This window comes from Carcharodon carcharias, chromosome 17, assembly GCF_017639515.1.
Source record: "Carcharodon carcharias isolate sCarCar2 chromosome 17, sCarCar2.pri, whole genome shotgun sequence".
Lineage (NCBI taxonomy): Eukaryota > Metazoa > Chordata > Chondrichthyes > Lamniformes > Lamnidae > Carcharodon > Carcharodon carcharias.
The window spans coordinates 82507811-82533967 of NC_054483.1; the positions used below are offsets into that span (position 1 = coordinate 82507811).

At 44.5% G+C, this 26157-nt stretch overlaps 1 protein-coding gene across 3 annotated transcripts in view; it reads right to left on the reverse strand.

The window, feature by feature from the left end:
- The window catches only part of LOC121290177 (disintegrin and metalloproteinase domain-containing protein 12-like), a 450435-nt gene that overhangs the window by 176888 nt on the left and 247390 nt on the right, over positions 1-26157 (reverse strand). For all 3 annotated transcript variants that reach the window (XM_041210433.1, XM_041210431.1, XM_041210430.1), the window contains exon 4: positions 17697-17775. In XM_041210433.1, coding sequence (XP_041066367.1) covers positions 17697-17775 — 79 coding nt within the window. The remainder of the gene's footprint in view (positions 1-17696; positions 17776-26157) is intronic.

Consider the following 26157-nt stretch of genomic DNA (forward strand, 5'->3'; position numbering starts at 1 on the left):
AGCGGCCGGTTTAAAACCGGCACGGTCAGGTCCTGGGAGGTTGCCAGCGACGAAGACATCTTCGCTGTTGTCAACAGGAGATTATAAATTATGGATTCAAATGCGGCCGCTGACGCCAGACGGGAGTGCAGGTCGACGGGGCACATGGGCCCCGGTTTTCTGATGAGTGCCTCGCGGTCCTCCTGCAGGAGGCAGCTGTCAGGAGTGACACCCTTGTCCCCAGGGATGGAAGGAGGAGGCCACCACACTTTACAAAAAGAGCTTGGGAGGAGTTGGCAGCGCTGGTCAGCAGCCTTGATGTGGTGTGGCGCGCCTGGGTCCAGTGCTGCAAGAGGTTTAATGACCTGCTGCACTCAGGAAGGGTGAGTGCAATATTGGCATGGATCAGTGCGTTGAAGTGTTAAGGTCTGGCCGTTCCCCACCCTGGTGGAGCTCAGGGGTGTTACAGTCTGAGTGCCAACTATCAATGACACCGGAACTGGCCAAGGGGTTGAGAACTGGCTGCTTGGCCTGAGTGGCTTGTGGTTCGAGGGCCATGACTCGGGTGTGCCCTGCAAGATGCTCCTCAGATGGGGTTGGCCAGGCTACAATGGCGCTGCGGGTAGAGAATGGACTAATCAATGCTCCTCTGTCCTTTCAGGGGAAGGCCACCCATAACAATATTGAAAAGTCGCGGACGGGCGGAGGCCCCACAAACCTCTTAATCCTAACCAGATACGAGCAAGATGCCTTGGAGCTGGAGAGGTACTACACATCTTGGCCAACCTGGGCTGTCAGACGAAGGTAAGAGTGCAGTGCACAGAGGTGAGAGTTATGGATGGTGCAAATACTCTTGCTTTGTCTCACATTGATGGGAGCCTCAAAACTGGATTCCCCATTGATGATTGAAAGATGATGGCACAATGATGCAGATCTCCATTGTCTCACCAGGGTGCCTGACATGCACAGCAACAGTGTGATGTCTTAAACTAATGACATGACCTTGTTCGCCTTTAGGTTTGCCACGACACACCCAATCGCAGGACCCCGAAGACACACCCCTGACGCCAGAGGACTGCCAGGCTCTAGATGCATCTGGGTCACACCTGCTCTATGAACCAGGCACCAGCGCAGATACCAGCATCTCGGTGGGCATTAGATCTTCTGCTAGAGTGTCAGTGCATGGCGGTGAGGGCACTTCGCACTCATTTCAGACACAGGCGGAGGCAGAGAGTGCCCAGGGCGCAGGCAGTCGGAGGACTGATGGAGGCCAGGACAAAGCTGAGTCAAAGGCAGATGATGAGCCTCTGGAGTCATCCATTAGGCAGCAAGTGTTGGATGTCCAGCAAGATATGTGGGAGGATCTGGCGGAGATCCAGGAGGATGTGCGTGCCAAGGTCTCCATTATGGAGCAGTCCATGCGGAGCATCAGTACTGCGTTGGCCCTCATGGTCGAGTGCACTGCCTGCTCCAGTGAGAGAGTGGCAACGCTCATGGAGAGGCAGCTGCAGGGACAGAATCTGGGGTTCCAGGGGTTGCACTCGGACCAGCAAGCCCTCACTCAGGCAATGACCTCAGGTGGTCAGTACCAGTGTGGGAGATGAATGAGGCACCCAGTATCCCAGCTAGGTGCCCATCCATCATAGGAACAGAGAAGTCCAGGGAGAGCTCACGTTGGTGCATGAGCTGCCTGCTGTCTTGACAGGCTCCTCTCAGGGCACTCTGGATGCAGCAGCTCCTCTGCCCCTCTGCCAGTGACCGTGACATCTGATGAAACTGCAGCGACTGGGGACTTGCCAGCCGTGGAACCGCTCCCTCTCAGACAGGGCCAGCATTGGCTCCACTGGTCAGAAGATGGCCACCAAGGTCATCGAAGTCAACAGGCTAGCACAGTCAGCAGGCTGCCTTCAATGCCGGTGCCAGCAAGTGGGGAGCCTCAAGAAGTAGCACTTCTTGAACACAAGAGGGACTGGTCACAGATGATCTACTGCTCCGCAAGGTTTTCTTTATTTTAACTGGTGTGGGGTTGAAGACCACACAAGGTTCTGTTAACTTGTTTTGACTGTCAACATGAGATAAATTTTCTTTTGCTGTAATGGCTGAAGTATGCTTCACCTTTTTGATTCAATGTGGCGCAGGGTACGCCAATATGTAATGCTGGACGTAGGTGGCTCGAAACCTTATTGCACAGGCACTGAGTGGGGTCAAAGGAAAGGGTCATTTCAGACATCTGGGATGGAGGTGGCAGCCCTGGCGTGAGGTGGTAACACTTATTTGGCAGCCTAGCTGAAGGAGCGTTGGATCAAGGCGTCCCTGGTGTCCCTGCCTCCCTGGAGGTTACAGAGGTCTGCCTTCATGCCCTCAGCATTCTCCTCACTCTTCTTATGACTCATTACTGGATTCTTCATCTCTAGCCTGTGGAGCTGTGTGAAGATCCTCTTCCTCCAGTGGGTCCCCCCTTGCCAGTACCAGATTGTGGAAAACACAGCATGCAACCACTATCAGTGACACCCGCTCTGGGGTGTATTGTAGTGTTCCCCCGAACGGTCCAGGCATCGGATTTGAATCTTCAGAAGACATATGGTCCTCACTATCACTGCCCTTGTGAAGGCATGACTCCTATTATAACATTGCTTTGACTCTGTTCTTGGGTGTCGGAGAGGTATCATAAGCCACCTTTTCAAGGGATAGCCCTTGTCAAACAGCGGCCAACCATCCAGTTGGGCCGGAGCTCCCAGCTGACCCACTGGCGCCTTGATGACCACATGCATACAGTCGATTGCAGCCTGGATGCGGGGGAACCCTGCAACCACTGCAAAGCCTCTGGATTCATCAGCCTATCTGGCCTCATCCACACGGAAATGAATGGAAGTCAATGGAATGGAATGCAACTGTGGACAGCTGATTGGGAGACTCCATGCAGATCCCCCAATGACCCCTGGAAATAGCCGGATGCATAGAGGTTGAGGGCGCCGGTGACCTTCAGAGCCACTGGCATAGGGGTTCATCCGGAAAGATGGGGGTGATCTCAGGCCCAATCATCTGACAAATGCAGGTCACTACCTCCATCAAGAGGCAGAGCCTCCTTCGGCATTGTACCTTGGACATATTGAGTAGCTGCATCGCCTCCTGTAAACCATAGCAGCAGGATAGTGGCGTCTTCTGTGATCCTTAATGCCTTGGACTACCTGCTGACCCTGTGCCTGCGCCTCTCCTCCCACAGGTCCCTCCCCTGGAAGCTGAATTGGGACATCGGGCCTCCTCTCTCTTCTGCCCCTCTCTTCTTCCTCAGAGGAGGTGCCATCAGTGGAGAGCACAATCCCCATTACCAGAGTAACAGAAGGCTGACTGATACCTGGAAGGCTCCACATGGTCTGAAATCTCTGGGGTCCATGAAGACACCAAGGAGTCCTGAAATGAAGCCTGGAAATGGTAACAATGAAGCTCCGAACAGAGATGAGGCTGCCGCGTACCAATAAGTCACCAACAGCGAACTATCTACCGAACTCCTCACTACTCACACTGGCAATGCGCTGACCCCTTTCATCCCGCCCGTGGACAAGGTTTTTGAAATTGCTGGCTGGGCATCTGCCTATTTTGCCCATGCAATGAGCGGCAAATCATGTGAGCAACAAAACTTTGGTGTCAATTGCCTTTTTAATGGCCGTAACTGGCCCCTTAATTAATGGCAGGCACGGCTCTGGCACCAGCACGCACCTGCCGACCGAAATATCGCGCAATGACATCGGGACGCTTGCCTGACATCATCACATGCTGTTTTATGCTCGAGTGGGTTGGGCGTGCGACCATCTGTTCGGCGAAAAATTCTGCCCAAAGATAATGTAGAATGAGGCTATGGGAGCGCCGAAAAACAGAAGAACTTGGCAAAGACGGGAGCAATGATCATCTTCTCAAATTACATTATACACTTAAAATACAAATGGCAGGATTAAAAAATATTTTCATTATTTGCAAATCCAATATTAATTTAATCTTAATATTTTAATCTTAACCAATGTAATCTTAAATATATTCCCTCTGGAGAAAGATGCAGCTGTTGTGACTAATACATTTGAGGGAAAAAGCATGGTCACAGAATTATTACAGTGCAGAAGGAGGCCACTCAGCTCATCGTATCTGCACTGGCTCTCCGGATGAGCATTTCACCAAGTGCCATTCCCCCCTTTTCTCCCGGTAACTCTGCTCATTCTTCCTTTTCAGATAACAGTCTAATTACCTTTTGAATGCCTTGATTGAATCTGCCTCCACCACACTCTCAGGCAGTACATTCCAGACCTTAATCACTTGCTGCATGAAAAAGTTTTTTCCCATATTGCCTTTGCTTCTTTGCCAGTTAGTTTAAATTTGTGCCCTCTTATTCTCGATCTTTTCACGAGTGGGAAGTTTCTTCCAATCTACCTCTGTCCAGACCCCTCGTGATTTTGAATACCTTCATGAAATCTCCTCTCAGCCTTCCCTTCTCCAAGGAAAACAGTCCCAACTTCTCCAATATATCTTCAGAACTGAAGTTCCTCTTCCCTGGGACCATTCTTGAGAATGTTTTCTGCACTCTCTTCAATGCTTTCACAACTTTTCTAAAGTGTAGCATCCAGAACTGGGTGCAATACTCCAGCTGAGGCTGAACTAATGTCTATACAAGTGCAGCATAATCTCCTCCCTCTTGTACTCTATGCTCCTATTAATAAAGCTTAGGATACTGTATGCTCTATTAACCACCTGTCTTGCCACCTTCAATGACTTATGAACATAAGCCCCCAAATCCCTCTGCTCTTGCACCCCTTTTAGAGTTGTACCCTTTATTTCTTATTGTCTCTCCAAATTCTTCCTGCCAAAATAAATCATTTCACATTTCTCCTCATTGAATTTCATCTGCCAACTGTCCACCTATTCCACCAACTTGTCAATGTCCTTTTGATGTTCTACACTATCCTTCTCATAGTTTAAAATGCTTCCAAGTTCTGTATCACCTGCAAATTTTGAAATTGTGCCCTGTACACCAGGTCTAGGTCATTAATATATACCAGCAGAGCAAGGATCCCAATACTAACCCCTGGGGAACTCCACTACAAACCTACCTCCAGCCCGAAAAACATCCGTTAACCACTATTCTCTGTTTCCTGTCACTGAGTCAATTTCATATCCATATGTGCGGCAGTGTATCAAATGCCTTTTGGAAGTCCATGTACACCACATCAACAGCATTACTCTAATCAACCCTCTCTGTTACCTCTTCAAAAGCTCCACCATGTCAGTTAAACACAATTTTCCCTTAACAAACCCATGCTGGCTTTCCCTAATTAACCTGCATTGGTCCATGTGACTATGAATTTTGTCCCGAATTATTGTTTCTAGAAGTTTTAATATTTAAATAAACCAAACAGATAATGTTAATCTTTGCGCAAGAACATTTCATATTTTTCAATACACCTCAGGCGTGAAAGGGGAACACTTCAAAAAAAATAGATCCTTGATGTCGAGGAATCAGAGCTCATCAAAACTCACTGTATACAGACAGAAGCAATATCCATAAATAGTAAGATGCTGGCGATTACATTTTTAAAAAATGTATTCGTTCACGGGATGTGGGCATTGCCGGCTAGGTCAGCATTTATTGCCCACCCCAATTGCCCTTGAGTAGGTAGTGGTGAGCTGCCTTCTTGAACTGCTGCTGTCCATGTGGTGTAGGTACACCCACAGTGCTATGAGAGAGGGAGTTGGAGGATTTTGATCCAGTGACAGTGAAGGAACAGTGATATATTTCCAAGTCAGGATGATGTGTGATTTGATGTGGAACTTGCATGTGGTGGTGTTCCCATCTATCTGCTGTCCTTGTCCTTCTAGATGGTAGAGGTCATGGGTTTGAAAGCTGCTGTCGAAGGAGCCTTGGGGAGTTGCTGCAGTGCATCCTATTAATGGCATACACTGCTGCCACTGTCCGTCAGTGTGGAGGGAGTGAATGTTTAAGGTGGTGGATGAGGTGCCGATCAAGTGGGCTGCTTTGTGCTGAATGGTGTCCAGCTTCCTGATTGCTTTTGGGGCTGCACTCATCCAGTTAAGTGAAGAATATTCCGTCACACTCTTGACTTGTGCCTTGTAGATGGTCGACAGGCTTTGGGGAATCAGGTGGTGAGTTATACGCTGTAAAATTCCTAGCTTCTGACCTGCTCGGGTTGCCACAGTATTTATATGGCTGGTCCACAGCACCTCATGGATGTCCAGTTTTGAGTTGCTAGATCTATTCAAAATCTATCCCATTTTGCACGCTGGTAGTGCCACACAACACGATGGAGGGTATATTAAATGCGAAGGTGGGTCTTTGTCTGCGCAAGGACTGTGCAGCGGTCACTCCTCCCAATAATGTCATCGGTAGATGCATCTGCGACAGGTAGATTGATGAAGATAAGGTCAAATAGGTTTTTCCCTCTTGTTGGTTCCCTCACAGCCTGCTGTACACTCAATCTAGCAGTTATGTGCTTTAGAACTCAGCCAGCTTCGTCAGACAATGAAGTCCCCCACCCAGTGTCACCCACATTCTGTACCCTTGCCACCCTCAGTACTTCTTTCAAATGGTGTTCAATATGAAAATTGTTCAAAATTGATTTGCTTACCTAACTTTGCTTATTACATTCATTCCCAGCTGTCATTTTTTTAAAAATTCATTGACGGGATGTGGGCTTCACTGGCTGGGCCAGCATTTATTGCCCATCCCTAGTTGCCCTTTTAGAAGGTGAGTTGCCTTCTTGAACCACTGCAGTCCATGTGGTGTAGGCACACCCACAGTGCTGTTAGGAAGGGAGCTCTAGGATTTTGTGAAGGAACGGCAATATATTTCCAAGTCAGGATGGTGAGTGACTTGGAGGGGAACTTGCAGGTGGTGGTGTTCCCATCTATCTGTGGCCCTTGTCCTTCTAGATGGTAGTGGTATTGGGTTTGGAAGTTGCTGTCAAAGGAGCCTTGGTGAATTCCTTGTAGATGGTACACACTGCTGCTACTGTGTGTTGGTGGTGGAGGGAACGAATTTTGGTGGAGTGAGTGAATATTTGTAGATGTGGTGCCGATCAAGCGGGCTGCTTTGTGTCAAGCTTCTTGAGTGTTGTGTGAGCTGCACTCATCGAGGCAAGTGGGGAGTATTCCATCACACTCCGCCTTGTGCCTTGTGGACGGTGGACAGGCTTTGGGGAGTCAGGAGGTGAGTTATTCGTCACACTATTCCTAGCCTCTGACCTACTCTTGTAGCCACAGTATTTATATGGATAGTCCAGTTCAGTTTCTGGATATTTTTTATTTAAATGTAATAATTAAATGTATAAATATAACTTTGTACGAACTAATTTTCACCACCGATTATAGGTTTTAAAAGTTTGACATTTCTTTTTGTTCTCAGTTCAAAAAAAAAACTTTTTAGGTTCACTTATTTCCTTTTAAGGCTCTTATATTTCCACCATATGCCTGATATGTCAGCCCCCTTTTAACCCAGGAGCCAAGGACAATTATGAGTCATTTGGCTTATTCAGTGAATAGCAATTGAGCATAAAGCATCGGCCATAGAATCTTCATTTTGTCTTTACTGTTTTAATATCAAGGGTCATAGTAATGGATCTTTGACAATTAAAAGGGTGATCCTCTGGTGTTGGAGGGTAATAATGTTGCAATGATGTTGTAATAATGTACCAATATAATAACATTAAAAGCCAAATAAAACATTCTGTTAAGAACATTAAAGACATGGATTTAATTTTTCAGTAAGACCAAGTCTTGTGAGTATTTCAGGGCTGCTTACATTTTCGCGGGATCAGTATTACATGCTCGCCTGATGGATTACAGAACTTTTTGTTGGTAATACATGTTAAGTAGCTAGTTAGCCACTTGAAACTTGTGAAGATGCATTACTTCAGGTGTTTCATGGTTGCCTGATTTTTTGGTCCTACTAACAAAATGCGATTTCATGAAATTGTTCACTCACATGCTATTTCAAATGGCAATTATTAAAGTCTGCAAAAGATCAGAGGGATCAAATCCTACGGTTTGTTGCAGTGCAGTGCTGCAGAACGTCCATAATTTCTATGCTTTCAGTGTGACCATGTCCTAAATTCCAGTCATGTATGTAATAAAAACAGCACCTAGAGACATATACATATATATAACAATACAATGAGAAGTATGGTAGTGTAGTTGGTTATGTTGCTGGGCTAGTAATCCAGAGGTCTGGGCTAATGATCTGGAGACAATTAGTTCAAACTCCTTGACAGATGGGGCATTTATATTCAATTAAATAAATCTGGAATAAAATGTTAGCCTCAGTAATGGTGATCATGAAACTGCCAGGTTGTTGTAAAAAATGATCTGGTTCAGTAATATCCCTTAGGGAAGGGAATCTGCCATTCTTATTCAATATGGCCTTTATGTGACTCCAGGGCTACAGCTCTTAACTGCCTGGCAAGCCACTTAGTTATCTTCAAAAAGGCAGTCAGCACCATCTGCTTACGGGCAATTATCGGGATGGACAATAAACGTAGGCCTTACCAGCTACACCCACATCCAGTGAATAAAAAAATAAACAATCGAGTTGCCTGCATCTTGGAGGCAGTGGAAAATAGAAGCAACATTCTACTGTTCCCAGAGAAAAATTAAGGTCAGATATGTTTGCTAAATTTTTCAGCCAGTGAGTAAGGACGATCTATTGGGTTGTGCACTTGTTAGAGCCTTTACTAGATCCAGAGCAGGGCCTACCATCGCTCTCAGATGACATAACTTCCAAGGAGCCCATCAGGGACACAGTTGGTAGGATTCCCACTGTAGTTCAGTGAAGGAATGCTCCCAGGCATTTCTCTCAAATTGCTGTTGGAATGATGGGCGGGCTGAAATTTCTGTCCTGTGGTTAGTAACTCTTCTGCTGAGAAAGAGGAGTACTTTAGCCTAAATTGGTAATCTCACTAAAGATGTTTAATGTAGAAAATAGAATTGCGCTGTTGTGATAGGAATAACTTCAAAGGTTGAGTAGACCGAATCTGTACCTGAACTGGTCCTATGTCTATGTAGCGATAATAAATTTCAATAGCAGGCAAAGCAATTGAGAAAAAAGTGATCCATTTCTTTGCACAAACATTATGGAGAAGTAGCAATACTGCTTATTAATATTTCAACATACCTACAATTGATGACCGGGTTGTTGGTAGTAGCTGATACTGATGCACGTTTTAGCTGACAGAAAGCTTCACTGTAATCTCTATCTTTGGCCCTCTTTATTTGCAAAACACAGTTTATGATTTAGGTAAATCACATTTTGGAAACAGAACTGCATGCTTTGAAGACCAACTGCATCTTGTTTAATTATAAACCAGAAATCAATCTCAGACACAAAGTAAACTTCGATACTCCCACTGAGTTTCTTTCATGAGTTCACTGCTGCCACCAATCTTTACTGCTGCTGTTCAGATGCATCTCAGACTCCATACTGGGCATTTTATTTGTCCAACCAATTATAGGTGTGCAGGAAAGGTGGAGATTTTTACTGCTGCACGACAGCAGGATTTCTAATCATTGCAGCAAAAATAGAAGTGATGTTGATGATATGCATCAGCGTCATGTCATGGGATGAAACTGCCAGAGCCAAAGCAAAACGTTGGTCTTCGAGGTTAAGACAACCACAGTGACAAATTTGAAAGATTTGCGTACATGGCTTCTTTCTTTCTGCCATTGTACACACTAGGTTAAAAAGAAAGACTCAGTCACGCAAAACAGTGTTGCTTTTTTTATATACAACAGCCCAGAATAGGCACATCTGCAGCAGAGAAAGTGGAGAAGACAAAAGCATTCAATTAAAATTCAAACATCCTGTGGATAATGTTTGTATATAAGCTTGATTGGCAGACTTGCTTGAATTCAAGAGACAAGTATTTAAAAGTCCTTTGGCATATTTTGAATGTATGGGCTGGGTTCTCCTCTTTGTGGTACTGTTATGAGAAGTCAGGACTTCCCCAACACCACCATAACCCTACCTCTTGGGTCCAGTGTTATTTCATATGTATGACAAACAGCGAGAGGAAGCCCAACATTGTCACTGAGGAAGTGGTACTGTAATATGAATACTGCTGGAGCATCAGAGACTGAAGCCTAAAACAGGTGAGACTCCAGTCCTGAAATAGATGGGGAAGAGGCCTATATTAAGTCTTGTCTCTCAATGTGGGACTGTACAAACCCCACTCCCCCATCCTGGGCTGTATGTTTGACATGGAATGAATACAGTAAATATAACTGTTATTGTAAGTGTACTGAGGCACCTTAGAGTGACTCATATTGTATTGAAAGAAATCAATCTCATTTGCACTTCATCTAATGTCACCTTTGACCTGTCATATAATGTACTTGCATAACTTTTATGAATAAAGCATATTTTTGGAATAGAATTTTTGGGCCTATGTGCCGCTACCTAAGCCACACCAACTTCCACCAGGCAATCAGACATGAATCAAGAAAACGATCAGGGAGACTAGGCTCGACTCACCCTCTGGTGCGATGAGGTAGATGTCCATCTCATCATCCCATTTTCCCACCATTTCCCACGATCCTGCCTCATTCCAGCCAGGATTAAAAAGGAACATTTGAGGCTCATAGCTCAACCTCTCCCAATTGGATAATCTGTCTGAAGGTCCCAGGGAGAAAGATTAATGAGCCACATAGACTCTGCAGAGATTCGGCAGTCAACTGTCCCGTAGGTTTATATTCAGGGTCCTTGTGCCAGATCCAGTTCACATTAAGGTTTAGAACAGCAGAGACTGCTGGTTGTCAATTTCCATCTTCGAAAGAGTAATAATTAAACCTGCAACTGTTGTAAATCTAGTGTGTCACCATTATCCTTTTAGTGTTTAATAAATAATTTGACAGATTATATCTTAAATCAGATCTAGCGAAGTTTTTATTTTGTTGTCTTCCATAGCCAAGGAAGACCACACAGCACATGTGATATAATCAGTAAGGTGAAATACAGTGACAAGTTTTCTGTTTGAATTTGGGGTTCATATATCTGATCCGGATAGTGGGCTGGTACAGACATGTTCCTGTTCCTAGGACATTGAGGAGCTTGGTCTGAGGTTTTGATACAGTGAGAATGACCAGGCTAGGTATCTCAGTTAATCACCTAAATAAACAAAGTTTAAAGTGGTGGCAGAAGAAAGTGGGATTAGCATATCATCACAGACCAACTAGCTACTCAAACTTTTAAAACTTAAACTAAGTTGAGCCAGATCGATAAAAACAAATATCTACGCAGCCTCTGAAAGATATGAACAGGCAGTTTGAATTAGCAGGTGTACTTACATGGAATTACCAATAGAAATGGAGGAAATTTGGAAATTGTGGCTAGACTGGAGACTGTAGCATATTACAAGGATGGGGTTAAATGATGTTAAACGATCCATTTCTGGAAATGTTTCTAAGGATATTGTTAATTGAAGAGGAGTGCAAGATCCTCAGGTAGTTGGATGAGTGAGTGGATTGCTTTTTGAAGATCCCGGTGACCAAATGGGCAGTCAGATAAATCTGTGACAACGGGGAAGTGGGGAGACCAATCCGTCAGGCAGTGAATCCTCACCCTCGGGAACCGGACAGTAAATTGCAATTCAGACCGCAATACGTGATGCCAGAGATTTCAGGTAATCCAAATTTAACAATGGGGCACATTGGCTATTGTTGGTCTGGGAGAAGGACATAGACTAATTTGGAAGACTGAATCCAGTTGTGAGGCATGAATCTGTTGGGTGTGTGATGACCCTCGAGCCGATGAAGATGGCAACATTCCTACATCCAGTCCTAGCGAACAGGCAGCCTAATAAAAGGTCACACGATATAAAGTATACCCTATTACTAGGAAAGTCATGTCTGGACTGCAACAACCAGTACCTAGAATTACAACACAGAAAGCAGAGTAGGGGTAAGATCATTAGACCATAAGACGTAGGAGCAGAAGTAGGCCATTTGGCCCAAAGAGTCTGTTCCACCATTCAATGAGATCATGGCTGATCTGATAATCCTCAACTCCACTTCCTGTCTTTAGCTCATAGCCCTTGACCCCCTTACTGATTAAAAATCTGCCTATGTCAGCCTTGAATATGCTCAAACTGGAAAAAGGTGAGAAGTTATGTTACACAGGGATCAGTGCTGGGTCCACTGTTGTTCAGAATTCACATTAGTGATTTGCACTTAGGAATTGAAAGTACAATTTCAAAATTTGCAGGCATCACCAAATTGGGGGTGGGGGAGATGGTGTATAATAATCCAACAAAATACTAGAAGATGTAACTCCTTTGAGTACAACCAATGAAAATTATTCAAAGAGAACGAGGGACAAAGTAACAGGCAGCCCCTTAAAGGGATACTGCAAAAGAAAAACAAATCACAAAGGAAACTGACAACAAAATGAACTTGCAGAATAGGTTTAATTAGCAAACCAGTTTCAATACGGATAAACGAAGTGGTACAAAGAGGCCACATATTGCTTGGATAATAAGAGTCTAAATGGGGTAGAGGACTAAAGGGTTCTAGGGGTATAAAAACACAAATCACTAGAAATAACAACACAGGTTAATGACCTAAAAAAAGCAAGCACTTGGTTTCATTTCTAGAGAGATATAATTGAAAAGCAGGGACATCATTTTAAACACTGCATAGTTTGACCACACTTGCAGTACGGTGCTCCAAGTATCTGACAGCTCCTGATCTGACAAATGGTTTTGTCAGATACTGCTAAGTTTTGGAGACAAGTGGCACTCTGCATTTGCCATTCCATCAGGTTGACACAAGTTTATGGATATGCCTTCGGGATGGAGAATACATCTGCTATATTATTAAGATATTGCCCTACAGGTTCCAGCAGGCCCACTGCGCTGCTTGAAGTGGCAGAATTTTCCACCAGCCCATCTGTCGCCACTGTGACCCTATCCTAAATCCCAGGGATAGGGTCATTAATGTATTAGAAGTGGGCACCTGGCTAGTATTGACACCTGCAGATCTGACCAGGATGCCTGAGTAGTTTGCTGCTCTCTGGCAGTCTGTTGTGTCTGTCGTCAGTCTCTCGAAACGAGGTTGACTTCTGCCAGGCTTCATGATTTGTGAGTTCTCATGAGACTCAACAGGTCAATCCTGGAGCCACTGGTCTTTGGTCAGAAAGGATAAGAGATGCCCTAAAGAAGGGAGGTTCTCCAACCAAGGTTCTGCTCTCTCTCCTTCCCCGTTTGTCACTTTTCTGCAAGACAGTTAATGCAGTCAGTTTCTGACTGTGTTGCTTCTTGTTAGCATGGTTAGTAGCAAGCTCATCTCATGCACCAATGTCAATTTGTCCTCTTTTCAATGAGGCCTTCAGAGTGCCTTTAAAGTGTTTTCTCTGTGCTCCTTGAGATCGAGTGCCATCCTTAAGCTGTGAAAAGAGGATCTGCTTTGGAAGCTGATTATTTAGCATGTAAATGCATTGTCCACTAGCAGAACTGATTTTGTAATGTCATGGTTGCAATGTTGGAGGAATAACTTTCATGAGGATGCTAGAGTTTGTTTGCCTGTCTTCCTGCTTGATTTTGAATATGCTGTGGAGACAGTGCTGGTGGGAATGCTCCAGTACTCGGAGGTGTCTTTGGTAGGTGACCCATGTCTCACTGCCATAGAGAAGGATGGTGACAACAATAGCTTTGTCGACTAAATCCTTTGTCCACTTATGGAGATCTCTGTTGAGGACAAAGGCTTTAAACAACAAATATTTTGTTGTCACCACCATTCTGTGGCAGTAAAAGTCCATAAGACAGTTGAGCTAAAGATTGCCAATACTATTTTCTGCTGTATCGTCACAGGCGGGTACCATTATTCAAGTGCTGATTAATCACTGTGATTCATAACCAACCCACAACCAATGGATCAGATTAAATCTTTGCAGCTTTTTTATTTGTTCTTAGGATGTTGGCAAGACCAGCATTTAGTCCATCCCTAATTGCCCTCAAGTAGGCGGTGGTGACCTTCCTGAACGGCTGCAGTCCATGTGGGTAGATACATCCACAATGCTGCTAGGGAGGGAGATGTAGTATTTTGATCCAGCAACAGTGAAGGAAGGGCAATATAATTCCAAGTCAGGATTGTTTGAGCTCATCGAAGCCTAGGTTGGATTTTGCAAGGACCACATGGATCCAGACCGCATTACAGCCTTAATCCAAACATAGACAAAAGAGCTGAGTCAAGAGTGAATGCCCTTAACATCAAGACAGCATTCGACAGACTGTGGCATCAGGGAGCTCGAGTGAAACTGAAATCAATGGAAATCAGGGGAAAAGCTCTCCACTGGCTAGAGTTATACCAAGCACAAGAGAAGATGGCTGCTGGAGGCCAAACATCCCAACCCCAGGCCATTGCTGCAGGAAATCCTCAGGACAGTGTCCTAGACCCAACCAGCTTCAGCTGCTTTATCAGTAACCTTCCCTCCATCATAAGGTCAGAAGTGGGGACTTGCGCTGATGATTACACAGTGTTCATCTCTGTTCATAACTGCTCTGATAATGAAGCAGTCCTTGCCCTTACCCAGGATAAGTTCAGGCTTGGCAAGTAATATTCACTCCACGCACATGCCAGGCAATGTCCATCTCCAACAAGAGAAAATCTAACCACCTCCCCTTGATGTTCAATGGCATTCCCATTGAGTGCCCCACAGTCAACATTCTGGGGTCAACTATTGACCAGAAACTTAACTGGACCATTTTTTTTCAACACTCTGATGACAAGAGCAGGTCAAATGTTTGGTGTTCTATTGTGAGGGATTCACTTCCTGACTCCCCATAACCTTTCCACAAGGCACAAGTCAGAAAAACAAAGCAACATTTTTCTTTACTTTTAATTTGAATTATCCAGAACATCATCACATTAAAATCACTAGCAGATTTATGACCTATATCATAAGGCATTGCCCATTTCAAGCATTTATTCCATGAAATGTAGGCCAGGATTTTCCGGTTGGCGAGTGGGGGACGGGGCCCACTTGCCGACATGTAAAATGACGCACGGTGACATCGGGTGAAACTCCCAATGTCACCCCGCCCCATTTAAATTCTCAGGTAGGTGAGGGCACAGCAAAATCAGCTGTGCACCTGCCGACCTGTCAATGGCCAATTGAGGCCATTGATAGCCATTAAACTAATGAATGGACCTGCCTGTCCAACCTTAAGGTTGGCGGGCAGGCCAGGAACCCTGGCGGGCATTAGAAAAAGCATGAAACCTCATCCCATGTGATTAAAGTGTATGTAAAAGTTATCGAGATGTCCCACCTCATGTGACAGTGTCATATGAGGGAACATGTCAGGGAATTTTTTTTTCTATTTTTCAGAGTTTTTAATGTGGAGCCGATCTCCCTGAGGCAGCACTTAGCCTCAGGGAGATGAGTGCGCTCTTTCATGTGTACTCTCGGCTGAGGGAATCCCACCCCGCCTGCACAGGGAGCGCATAGCACTTCCGTGCAGACATCACGCTGGGCGGGCCTTAATTCTGGGGGGAACATTCTGCCCGTAATGTTCTTTTGCATGGATATACAAGGTTCTGTGTTCATAGCTGCATACCATGGAGCTATGGGACCGTATGTAAAGTTTATTTTCATAATTCAATTAATTTTCAGCTCAATTAATATACCTTCAGATCTCAGTGTTCTGATTGATAGCTTGTCCACCAATGAAACAAGTGCTAAATAAAATAGAAATATTTAAGTGTACACAGGAGTGAGTTACCTGCGCTTTGATGGACCCGATGTCAAGGCTGCAGGTTCGATACTGTGGTCCAGCACATGTGGTCTGGACACCTGCAGCACATTATCCATGATGAACAAATACGAGATAAACATCTTGGTCCATAACTTCTGAGCAGCAGGGCAGTGTAACTGGGGAAGGGGAGGTATCCCAAGGATGTGCAGGGGTACGCCCTACCCCCCTACCCTCCAACCATCCCCACCTCCACCTCCCGAAGGTTCCCAGGTAAGGATTGCATGGCAATTACCTAGCAAGTTCAAACTTCCAATGGGCAACTAACCCTGCACTGGGAACCATCCAAAGTTGCAATTTAAATCACAAAGTTCAGATAGTTCCGACTGTCTTACTGCAATAGTTACGCAGAAAAAGTTGGAAGAATTAAAACCACTTTTAGCTTCTGGTAACTAATATAGTGAATTCCACCAACCTCCCCCATGGGATCCCTAACTACCCCCACTATCAATTACACCCCCACGTGACCCCCCCTTGCCCTTCTAACCAGTTTCAGGACCCGCCCCACAGCCTGCCGGCACCCACAAGGGACCCCCCATCTACCCCACCCCCATCCCCTCCACCCCCGAATACATCCTCCGACCCCTCAATGTTAGGCCCCTACCCCCCCACCGCTGTCTGCACACACCCAACCCCCAACTGCACAACCCCCCTCACAACTGCACAACCTCCGACTGACCAACTCCCCCCCCCCACCACCCCCCACATCACGCCCCCCCACCACCACCACCACACCACCACCCGAAATCCTCAAATCCTACCCACTCACCTTACAAACCTACCTTCTCCCTGCCTTGAAAGTGCCTGGGCCTTTAAACTTACCTGTTTTTATGGCAGCTAATGCCGCAAAACAGCCCAGCTCATAATTCCCGTCTCAAAGTTGAAACTCCAGGCCTAAATGTCAGCAGGCTATTTATCCTTGGAAGTCATCACACCTGAATAGAAACCTAATCTCGCAGGTTGCACACATAAGCGCACTTTTCAGCAGAGTCACCAAAACGCAATCAAAAGTGAGAACGCGGCTTGATTTTTTCTCTCTCCCTAACCCAAGGATAGTGAAGCCTGCTGAGGTCAGCAAAATCAACATCGATCAGTGCTCACACGCTCTATGGCAGTAGTTGCACCGCAGCACACAGTGCACTTACCCAGTAAATTCAACATTGAACATCTTGAATGCAGCAGTGACATGTCAAACCAACAGTGCTTGAGAAAAAAAATACTCTTGATACGCAAACAGCAATTACAATTCATGTGTCTGCTCTAAGTAATCGTGTCTCATTTGTCAGCCAACATTTGAAATGAAACAGAATCAAGTTTCTCCAAGGGTGTTAAGAGTAAAACCAAAAATAAAGACGATTTATTAACAGCAAGGCTAGGCTTAAGAAAATAAACTGTGCTATGCGACTTCCAAATCAGAGATGTTTATATCAGTGTTCACGGTTGCCCCACTCTTTTAAGTCTTTTCACTGAGACAGCAGGATGGCCTCAACCAACTCCAACTCCATAAATGTCATCAGGCAGCCGTAAGGAGCAGTTCAAGCAGGGTCAAGCATGGGTAAATCATCTTCTATCTGCTTGAGAAGTGAACTCTTCATTATTATGAAGTAATTGCTGTGGTGGCTCAAACAGGATCAAATGAAACTAACACTGGCATGCAAGTTTGAACGTCAAGCACTCCTCAATATATATATATCTGACCCTTTGTTTTTCAAGTAAACTCTCAGTCTGGGCATTATTAACAAATTAAGAGATTATCAAGGATCAGAGCAGGATTGTGAGCTATGTTGAATTTAATTGGTTAATATGGATAGCTTTTGATTGACAGCACTAACAACGCTGGCTTTGTCCAGTTCAGCAACTGTACTTAAAACACAGCAACATGGTTTTATTATTCGCAAACAAGAGATTTCAATTACTTACCGTATGATTCCGTGTGTTTGTGACGGCACTGCCATCAAGCAGGTAGTGTGTCTCTGTGTAGTTTTCAGCAAAAAGCACACTGCAGAACAGGAAAAGCATGGGATAGTTAAACACATGACTACATACAATGCAAAGTTCATAAACAGCGCATTGAATACATTGCCACTGACAAACTCCTGGATCAGGTACATACGGTATGATTCAAGATGAAATAATCTCTTGCTGTAAATCTACAATAATAACTTTACCAATTTAATTATTCTTTTTAATTGAGCGCATAAAAAATTCAGGAGGAATAGCAACGTTTCTCTGGGTTACATAGCTCCCTGTGCTGGGCAGAAAAGCAGGTACAGAGCTGTTTGGCCAACTCCTTCCTGCCACTGGCCACAGCTGGAATTTACCACAAGAAGGTATTTTGACATTCATTATGTCTGAACTGATGTTGAATAGGTGGATGTATTATAATGATGGACAATGCATTTCCTGTTATTTATATTGTTAGAAACCTTCTGCTGTTACTCCTGAGGCAGCCAGTCACATTATGATACAACAGTCCCATTGCCCTGCTACTATATTTGGAAATGCAGCGAACATGCACTTCAAAGGCATAAACACAAATAATAATCACTTGGGTGAAATAGTGAGGAGTCATACCCCTGCAAGGAGTCAACATCTTCAAGAGGTGGGAGAAAACTAACAACGAAGAAAAAAACCACGGAATTTTGACAAATGTGATCAGTACGTGGACTAAACATATGGGGGCAAAATCCTGTGGGGCCGGTATCCCGGGGTAAGCCCTAGTACGTCAGCCCAAAACCTTAAACACTCATTCTACTTGGCAAAAGTGGGGCTGATCCTATAACTTAAGTATGATGAATGGGCACCTGCAGCACCAAGGTTGCATCACAAGTACCCACCTGCCAAAGAAGATCACATATTGTTGTGTGGTGTGCCATTTCAAAGGGGGCATAGAAAGCAAAACAATCTTTTGTAAAACATCAACAAACTATAAAAAGAAAAGAAAATGTTCCTTTTGGAAGTCCAGGATATAGCATATAGGCCTGATCCCCAAAATGTGTCCCACATCTACCTCCACTCTTACCCAGCATACTAGTCAACAATGATCTGCTTGGTATTTTGCAGACCAGGGATAGTTCTAGTGATGGGTCACGCCTACTGGCTGAAGAACCAGTGAGAGCCCCTAATTGCTCTCATGGGGAGGCTCAACATGACTTAAGTGCCCTCATGCACAAAAATTGGCCAGCGAGAGGCCTTCCAATCAAGTCCTTCTGGGATGGAGATACCAACCCCGAGAGCAGCCTGCCAATGAGAAGCCAGCAACTCCGCCAACAGCACCACTGGGAACAGTGGCTGCTGCTGGAAATGCTCCAAGGCCACCTGAAGATCACCACTGAGTCTCTGGACACAGGTGAGAGGGGTGGGAAGGAGATCACAGGGAGCAGGTTGATGGATGGGGTGGCAAGGGGCGACAGAAGCAAAGTCAAGAGCGTGGTTTTCAGCAGCTCCCCCTTTCCCAGAGCCAATTCTCTCAATTGGGCAATGAATGCCTGTCATCGAGGGACACCCCCCTTCGCCACATCCCCCCCGCAACTTCACCAGCCCCCCACACACGGCTGTAGGCAACCATGGCAGTGTTTGCTGGGCAGGCTTCGGGAGCCAGGGGAGACCTGTGTGAATCCCATAAAATTCCTGAGCTGCCATTGAATTCTGATGGGTTCAGGCATAGTTCACAGAATTGTTATGGTGCAGAAGGAGGCCATTCGGCCTGTCGTGTCTGCACCAGCTCTCTGAGTATTTTAACTTAGTGCCAATCTCCTGCCTTTTCCCCATAACCCTGCACATTGTTTCTATTTAAATAATCATCCAATACCCTCTTGAATGCCTCAATCGAACCTGCCTCCGCCACACTTCCAGGCAGTGTGTTCCAAACCCTATCTACTCGCTGTGTAGAAGTTTTTTCTCATTCTACATTTGCTTCTTTTGCAAAACACTTTAAAACTGTGCCCTCTGGTTCTTGATCCATTTACGAGCAGAAACATTTTCTCCCTATCTACTCTGTCCAAAGCCCTTTGTAAGTCCTCACTCCGATCTCTTTCTCTCAAGTTCTTCACTGGTGTCAAGTGACTCATTAATGAGCCTAATTGGCATCTCAGCACCAGCAGGCAGGATTCCCGCATTGCCCTTCCCGCTCCTGATTTAATTGGGGACAGTTTTGCCAAGGCTGGGAATTAGTGGTACTCTCCTCCAAATTTCCTGCTCACGCCACCCCCCCCCCCCCCCAACCCCCCCCCCCCCCCCCCCCCCCCCCCCCCCCCCCACCCCCCCCCACCCCCCACCCCTCCCCACCATCCGGCAGGATTAATTAAGTTCCACCCAATATGTTAATTCTAATGATCTTTATAAAAGAAGGTGCTCATTGACATTTCCTGGTGCACATGTTGGGAGCAGATAGCATCCTTCCAGATTTTCTAAAGAAAATATATGTCCTTTGCAGCAAAACATTTTGTTTATGTCATACAAGTACAAGGAGGCAGCTATTTATATTCATTCACAATTCATGAAACTCATAACCAAAGTTAATACACTCCTAAAACCAAGGGTTGAGATCAATGAAGAGAACAGTAACCACAGCTGCAAATGAAATAAACTTATGTGAATTAGTCTGGAAGAACTCATCAGTTACCTACTGCAAGCAGCTCATCTTTCAAAATCTTCAGTTTAATTCATTCATGGGATGTGGCCATCGGCAACTAGGCCAGCATTTACTGCCCATCCCTAATTGCCCTTGAGAAGATGATGGTGAGCTATCTTCTTGAACCGCTGCAGCCCTTGTGGTGTAGGTACACCCAAAGTGCTGTTAGGAAGGGAGTTCCAGGACTTTGACTCAGTGACAGTGAAGGAACAGCGATATATTTCCAAGTCAGGATGGTGAGTGACTTGAAGGGGAACTTCCAGGTGGTGGTGTTCCCATCAATCTGCTTCCCTTGTCCTTCTAGATGGTGGCGGTCATGGGTTTGGGAGACCATTGAAGGTTGGACGATCAGAATGCTGAATGTGACAGCCACCAAGTCGCACAAAATTATTACTTGTACTGCCTAGCGTAGCATTAGCATTGACTTCCATCTTCCTCACCCCAGGACTGCAGAACATTGTTGGAATAAGATACTCATTCTCAGTGGGACAGGCAAGGCAAAGCATTAGTCATCGCTGCCTTATCTTCTTTTCTCATTGTTGGTACAAGCACACTCATTACTCTCTTACTCTAAACTTACACAACTGAAATCTCCATAATATTATGTTGTAAAAAATTAAAAAGCACAGGAAAAGGCTGCTCTGCTCCACACATTCTTGCTGGTGCTTTTGCTCTACATGAACCTCCTCTCACCTTATTTCATTTCACTTCATTGTCTAATGAGGCATGATGAGTTCCTACAGTGCATCTTGTAGATGGTACAGACTGCTGCTACTGTATGTCGGTGATGGAAGGAATGGATTTTTGTGGATGGGGTGCCAATCAAGTGGGCTGCTTTGTCCTGGATGGTGTCAAGCTTCTTGAGTGTTGTGGAGGCTGCACCCATCCAGACAAGTAGGCAGTCACACTCCTGACTTGTGCCGTGTAGATAATGGACAGGCTTTGGGCAGTCAGGAGGTGAATTACTCACCGCAGGATTTCTAGCCTCTCACCTGCTCTTGTAACCACAATATTTATGTGGATAGTCCAGTTCAGTTTCTGGTCAACGGTAATCCCCAGGATGTTGATAGTGGGGAATTCAGCGATTGTAATGCCATTGAATGTCATAGGGAGATGGTTAGATGGTCATTGCCTGGCACTTGTGTGGCTTGAATGTTACATGCCACTTGTCAGCCCAAGCCTGGATATTAACTAGGTCCTGCTGCATTTGGACATGAACTGCTTCACTATCTGAGGAGTTGCGAATGGTACTGAACATTGTACAATCATTAGTGAACATCCCCACTTCTGATCTTATGATGGAAAGGTCATTGATGAAATAGCTGAAGATGGTTGGGCCTAGAACACTACCCTGAGGAACTCCTGTGGTAATGTCCTGGAACTGAGATGATTGACCTAAAACAACCACAACCATCTTCCTTTGTGCTAGGTATGACTCCAACCAACACAGAGTTTCCCCCCTGATTCCCATTGACTCTAGTTTTGCTCGAGATCCTTGATGCCATACTTGGCCAAGTTCTCCCTTGATGTCAAGGGTAGTCACTCTCACCTCACCTCTGGAGTTCAGCACTGTTGTCCATGTTTGAACCAAGGCCAAAATCAGGTCAGTAGATTAATGACTGTAGTAGAACCCAAACTGAGCATCAATGAACAGGTTATTGCTAAGCAAGTAAGTGTTGTATGATAGCATGTCAAAAACCCCTTCCATTACTGTGCTGATGATTGAGAGTAGACTGATGGGGTGGTAATTGGCTGGATTGGATTTGTCCTGCTTTTTGTATACAGGACATACCTGGGCAATTTTCCACATTCCAGGGATATGTCTGTGTTGTAGCTGTACTGGAACAACTTGGCTAGGGGCATGGCAAGTTTTGGAGCACAAGTCTTCAGTACTTTTGCCAGAATATTGTCCAGGCCCATAGACTTTACAGCATCCAGTGCCTTCAGCCATTTCTTGATATCACGTGGAGTGAATCAAATTGGCTGAAGACTGGCATCTATGATGCTGGGGTTCTCCAATCTATTGTTGTGGTCATGTGAAATTTGGCATCCTTGATTTTTCCTGATGAGTGCAAGATGAGAAGCTTCTGCAACATTTCTCTCTTTTCAGTGATATGGTAACAATGGGCTGAAGTTTCCCCCCGTCGGGGGAGAGGTTGATGGGCGGGCACGTACAGGCACGCTTCCGATCGGCGCCCCCAATTGGAGGCACACCGCCATTTTACTCCCTGTGCGGGCGGGGGAGGGGAATCCCAAAATTCGCACATGCGCACGAAAGAGTGCACTCATCTCCCTGAGGCTAAGTGCAGCCTCAGGGAGATCGGCTCTAAATGTGAAAAAGACAAATAGAAAAATAAAATTTGCCTTACATGTTCCCCCATGTGACAATATCACATGAGTTGGAACATGTCCATAATTTTTACAAAACCTTTATTTAAATTTTTTAAAGCCTACGTGAAACCTCATCCCGCCCGTGGATAAGGTGCTGCCAGGACTCCTGGCCTGCCCACCAACCTTAAGGTTGGACGGCAGGTCCTTTAATTATTTAATTGACTCTGTCAATGGCTTCAATTGGCCATTGACAGGTCGGCGGGCTTGCAGCTGATTTTGCTGCGCCTCCGCTTTCCTGAAAATTTAAATGGGGCATGGTGACGTTGGGAGTCCCCCCGAAGTCACCGCGTGTCATTTTACGTGTCGGCGAATGGGCCCCGCCCCCACTCGCCGACTCGTAAAATTCTGCCCAATGTGAAATGAAGTAAGGTGAGAGGAGTTTCATATGGAGCAAAAGCACCAGCAAGAATGTGTGAAGCAGAGCAGCCTTTTCCTGTGCTTTTTAATTCTTTACAACATAATATTATGGAGATTTCAGTTGTGCAAGTTTTGAGTAAGAGCATGATGAGTGTTCTTCTACCAACAATGAGGAAAGAAGATAAGGCAGCGACGACTAATGCTTTGCCTTGCCTGTCCCACTGAGAATGAGTATCTTATTCCAACAATGTTCTGCAGTCCTGGGGTGAGGGAAATGTAAGTCAATGCCAATGCTAACCACGCTAGGCAGTACAAGTAATAATTCTGTGCGACTTGGTGGCTGTCACATTCAGCATTCTGCTCATCCTACCTTCAATGGTCTCCAATAATGCTTGAAGGTCTGAATGAATTAAGTTGCGTTTCATCTCATCTAACTTGTTGCCCTTTGGGTGCAGAGGGTGCTTCACTGGTCTCAATTCCTTACAAGTACATTGAAAATATTGCCACAACATGCAATTAAGTTATTTGAGAGTGAAATGAAAAAGTCAAGCACTCCTCTTACCTGTTTGCCCCTAGTTTGTTGCAGGAAGAGTGCACAAAGATTGCATAAAACTGTCCAAGCAGTTCAGTGCTTACAGCCATTTTACACTGGTTTTACAACAAGCGATACATAAATGAGCAGACTGGAAACTTGCGTGTAACTCTTTTCTAACTCCTTCCAGAACCTGCTGACTGCTGCAACAATTTTTTTTAAAGGTACAACAATTGTGTAAGTTATTTTGAGGAAATTCTAGGCCAGTTTTCGTATAAAGATAAGAAATGGGATCATAGGCCTAATGTCCAGCTACTGAAAAATGGGGGAATCAGGAAAACATGGCAGAATTCTTTGCACTGTAAGTGCAAATCGATAAACTTATAAAATGCCAATAGAATTTATTAAATGAATAATTAATTACAAATTTCATTAGAAATAATGATAAATTTGTATAAGACAAATTATAAAAAGTATCTAAAGCAACAGTCAGAGTGCAAGTCTCACAACTGTGGCATCCTAACTTCAAATGTTGGATTTCTTCAACAGTTTACAGGCCTTCCAACATCAGTTGTACACAGACTCACTAAGTCTAGCTGTTATGCAAATAAATGACAAGAATCTTATGTGTGGGAATATTTTGCATCAATTTATGCAATTGATAACAAGGCTAATAAAGCCAGTGCATGTAAAAGCACTGCCTGAAAATCTTTAAAAATGACTGCCAATTATTAACATTGTGCAGAGAGATTCCGTGACCCAAACATAAACAAGCAAATCAAGACACTTCCTCTAAACCTGTGCTTTAGGAACAGTATAAACATAGAAGCAAGCTGTTCTAGCCAAATTATAAATTTATTCTAAAAGAGCAGAGATAATGTTTGCTATTGTGTTTATGATGGTACTAAAACATAGAACCAGAGGAAATCATGTCCCACCGTACACTTTAACACCTCCTCAGCAATGGGCCAATCAGATCACAGGGAACAAGTCTTCCCTCTGGCCTTTAGCCAATGAACCAACTGGATATCAGAAAACTACAGGTCGCCATGGTTTTCAAAATATTCAAAGGTTAAAATCACATTGTGCTGGCACACTGCTCATTGAGAAATCCACTCAGAAGGGTAGTATATTTTTAATAATAGCACTCTTAATCAGCTTATTCTTGATTTGTTCCTCTTCCTTCCTAAAATATATCTTATAATCACAGAACTGTTGTTGCCAAAACAGAGTGTATTGTTGCTCAGTGGAAATCCTCTCTTCCTTCATCTGTCTCTATCACAACAGCAGTTGACTGTCATAATGTTGTAAAACATTGCCACTTCCCGTCTCAGGACACAGATCATCACAAAAACAGTCAGCAGCCGTAACGACAGTGGTTAGTGAGTGCCAGTAATAGATGATACAAACACCAATAATAAAGCTCCAAACACTTAAAAAATACTATATGATATCAAGCCATGATAAAAAGGAACAATGATCTGGAGTGTGGCTGGTGTTTTAACACACTGTCTTGGTTCGGATGAGCAGGGAACTCCTCAAGCGTCGTCTCTTGTGGTTTATGATGCTATCTGAATCTCTCGATTGAGTTTCAACCTTGTAACGCACTCCAGTGCTCCAAAATCATGATCAGGCTTTTCCTGTAAACTACTCAGTTTTCCTGTATATTTTAAAGTCTTGAATGTGTATCCTCATTTGTGAAAACATACCGAGAAAATGTAATAATACAATGCCATTTCACTTCATAGAGGAGAATTACAATATAAAATAAATCTGTGAAGTGTTCCCCAAAACATAAACAGCAGGTTACATCAGTGTAGCTAGTGTAATACTCTGGTCCCTCCAAGGTAGCATCAAAGTATTAGGCTACTACTTTCCAGTTCTCTACAATATGGCAGGAAACGAAATGCATTAGCTGGTAAACCTCCTGATTATGCTGTTAAAGTTGTAGGGTCAGTGGCTACAAGTGGCACCATCCAAGAACAGATGACTACACTGGATTATCTGAAGTCTTCTAATTATATATTTGAATCAAGCTTGGACTGGGAGCTCATTGAATTGGGAAGGGGAGGAGTGGGGAAGACTTAAGAAATTCAGGGCATTATGATTTTTCATTATATCCATCAAAATCCTTGCTAGCAAAAACGGGTCCAGCTATCAACAACACAGCGATGGACTGATACAATGAACATTTATCAGAAGCCTTGCATTCCTAACGTCATCAAAACATAGAATGTGTCTGCCATCATTGCCCATCTTATGTGGGCAAAAAGGGCACGCGATGCATTGCCTAAAAGGAAATAAAACAATTGTATGCAACCTCTATTAAATATAATTTTATCATCTTTAATATTAAAATGAAGACTCTGAATAGAATTTTAGGTTGGTCTTCTAGGCCTGTCAAATACCACACTTATAACTATCATATTTTTAAACTCATGCTGTGGAATTTTACAGGCCTGCTGAAG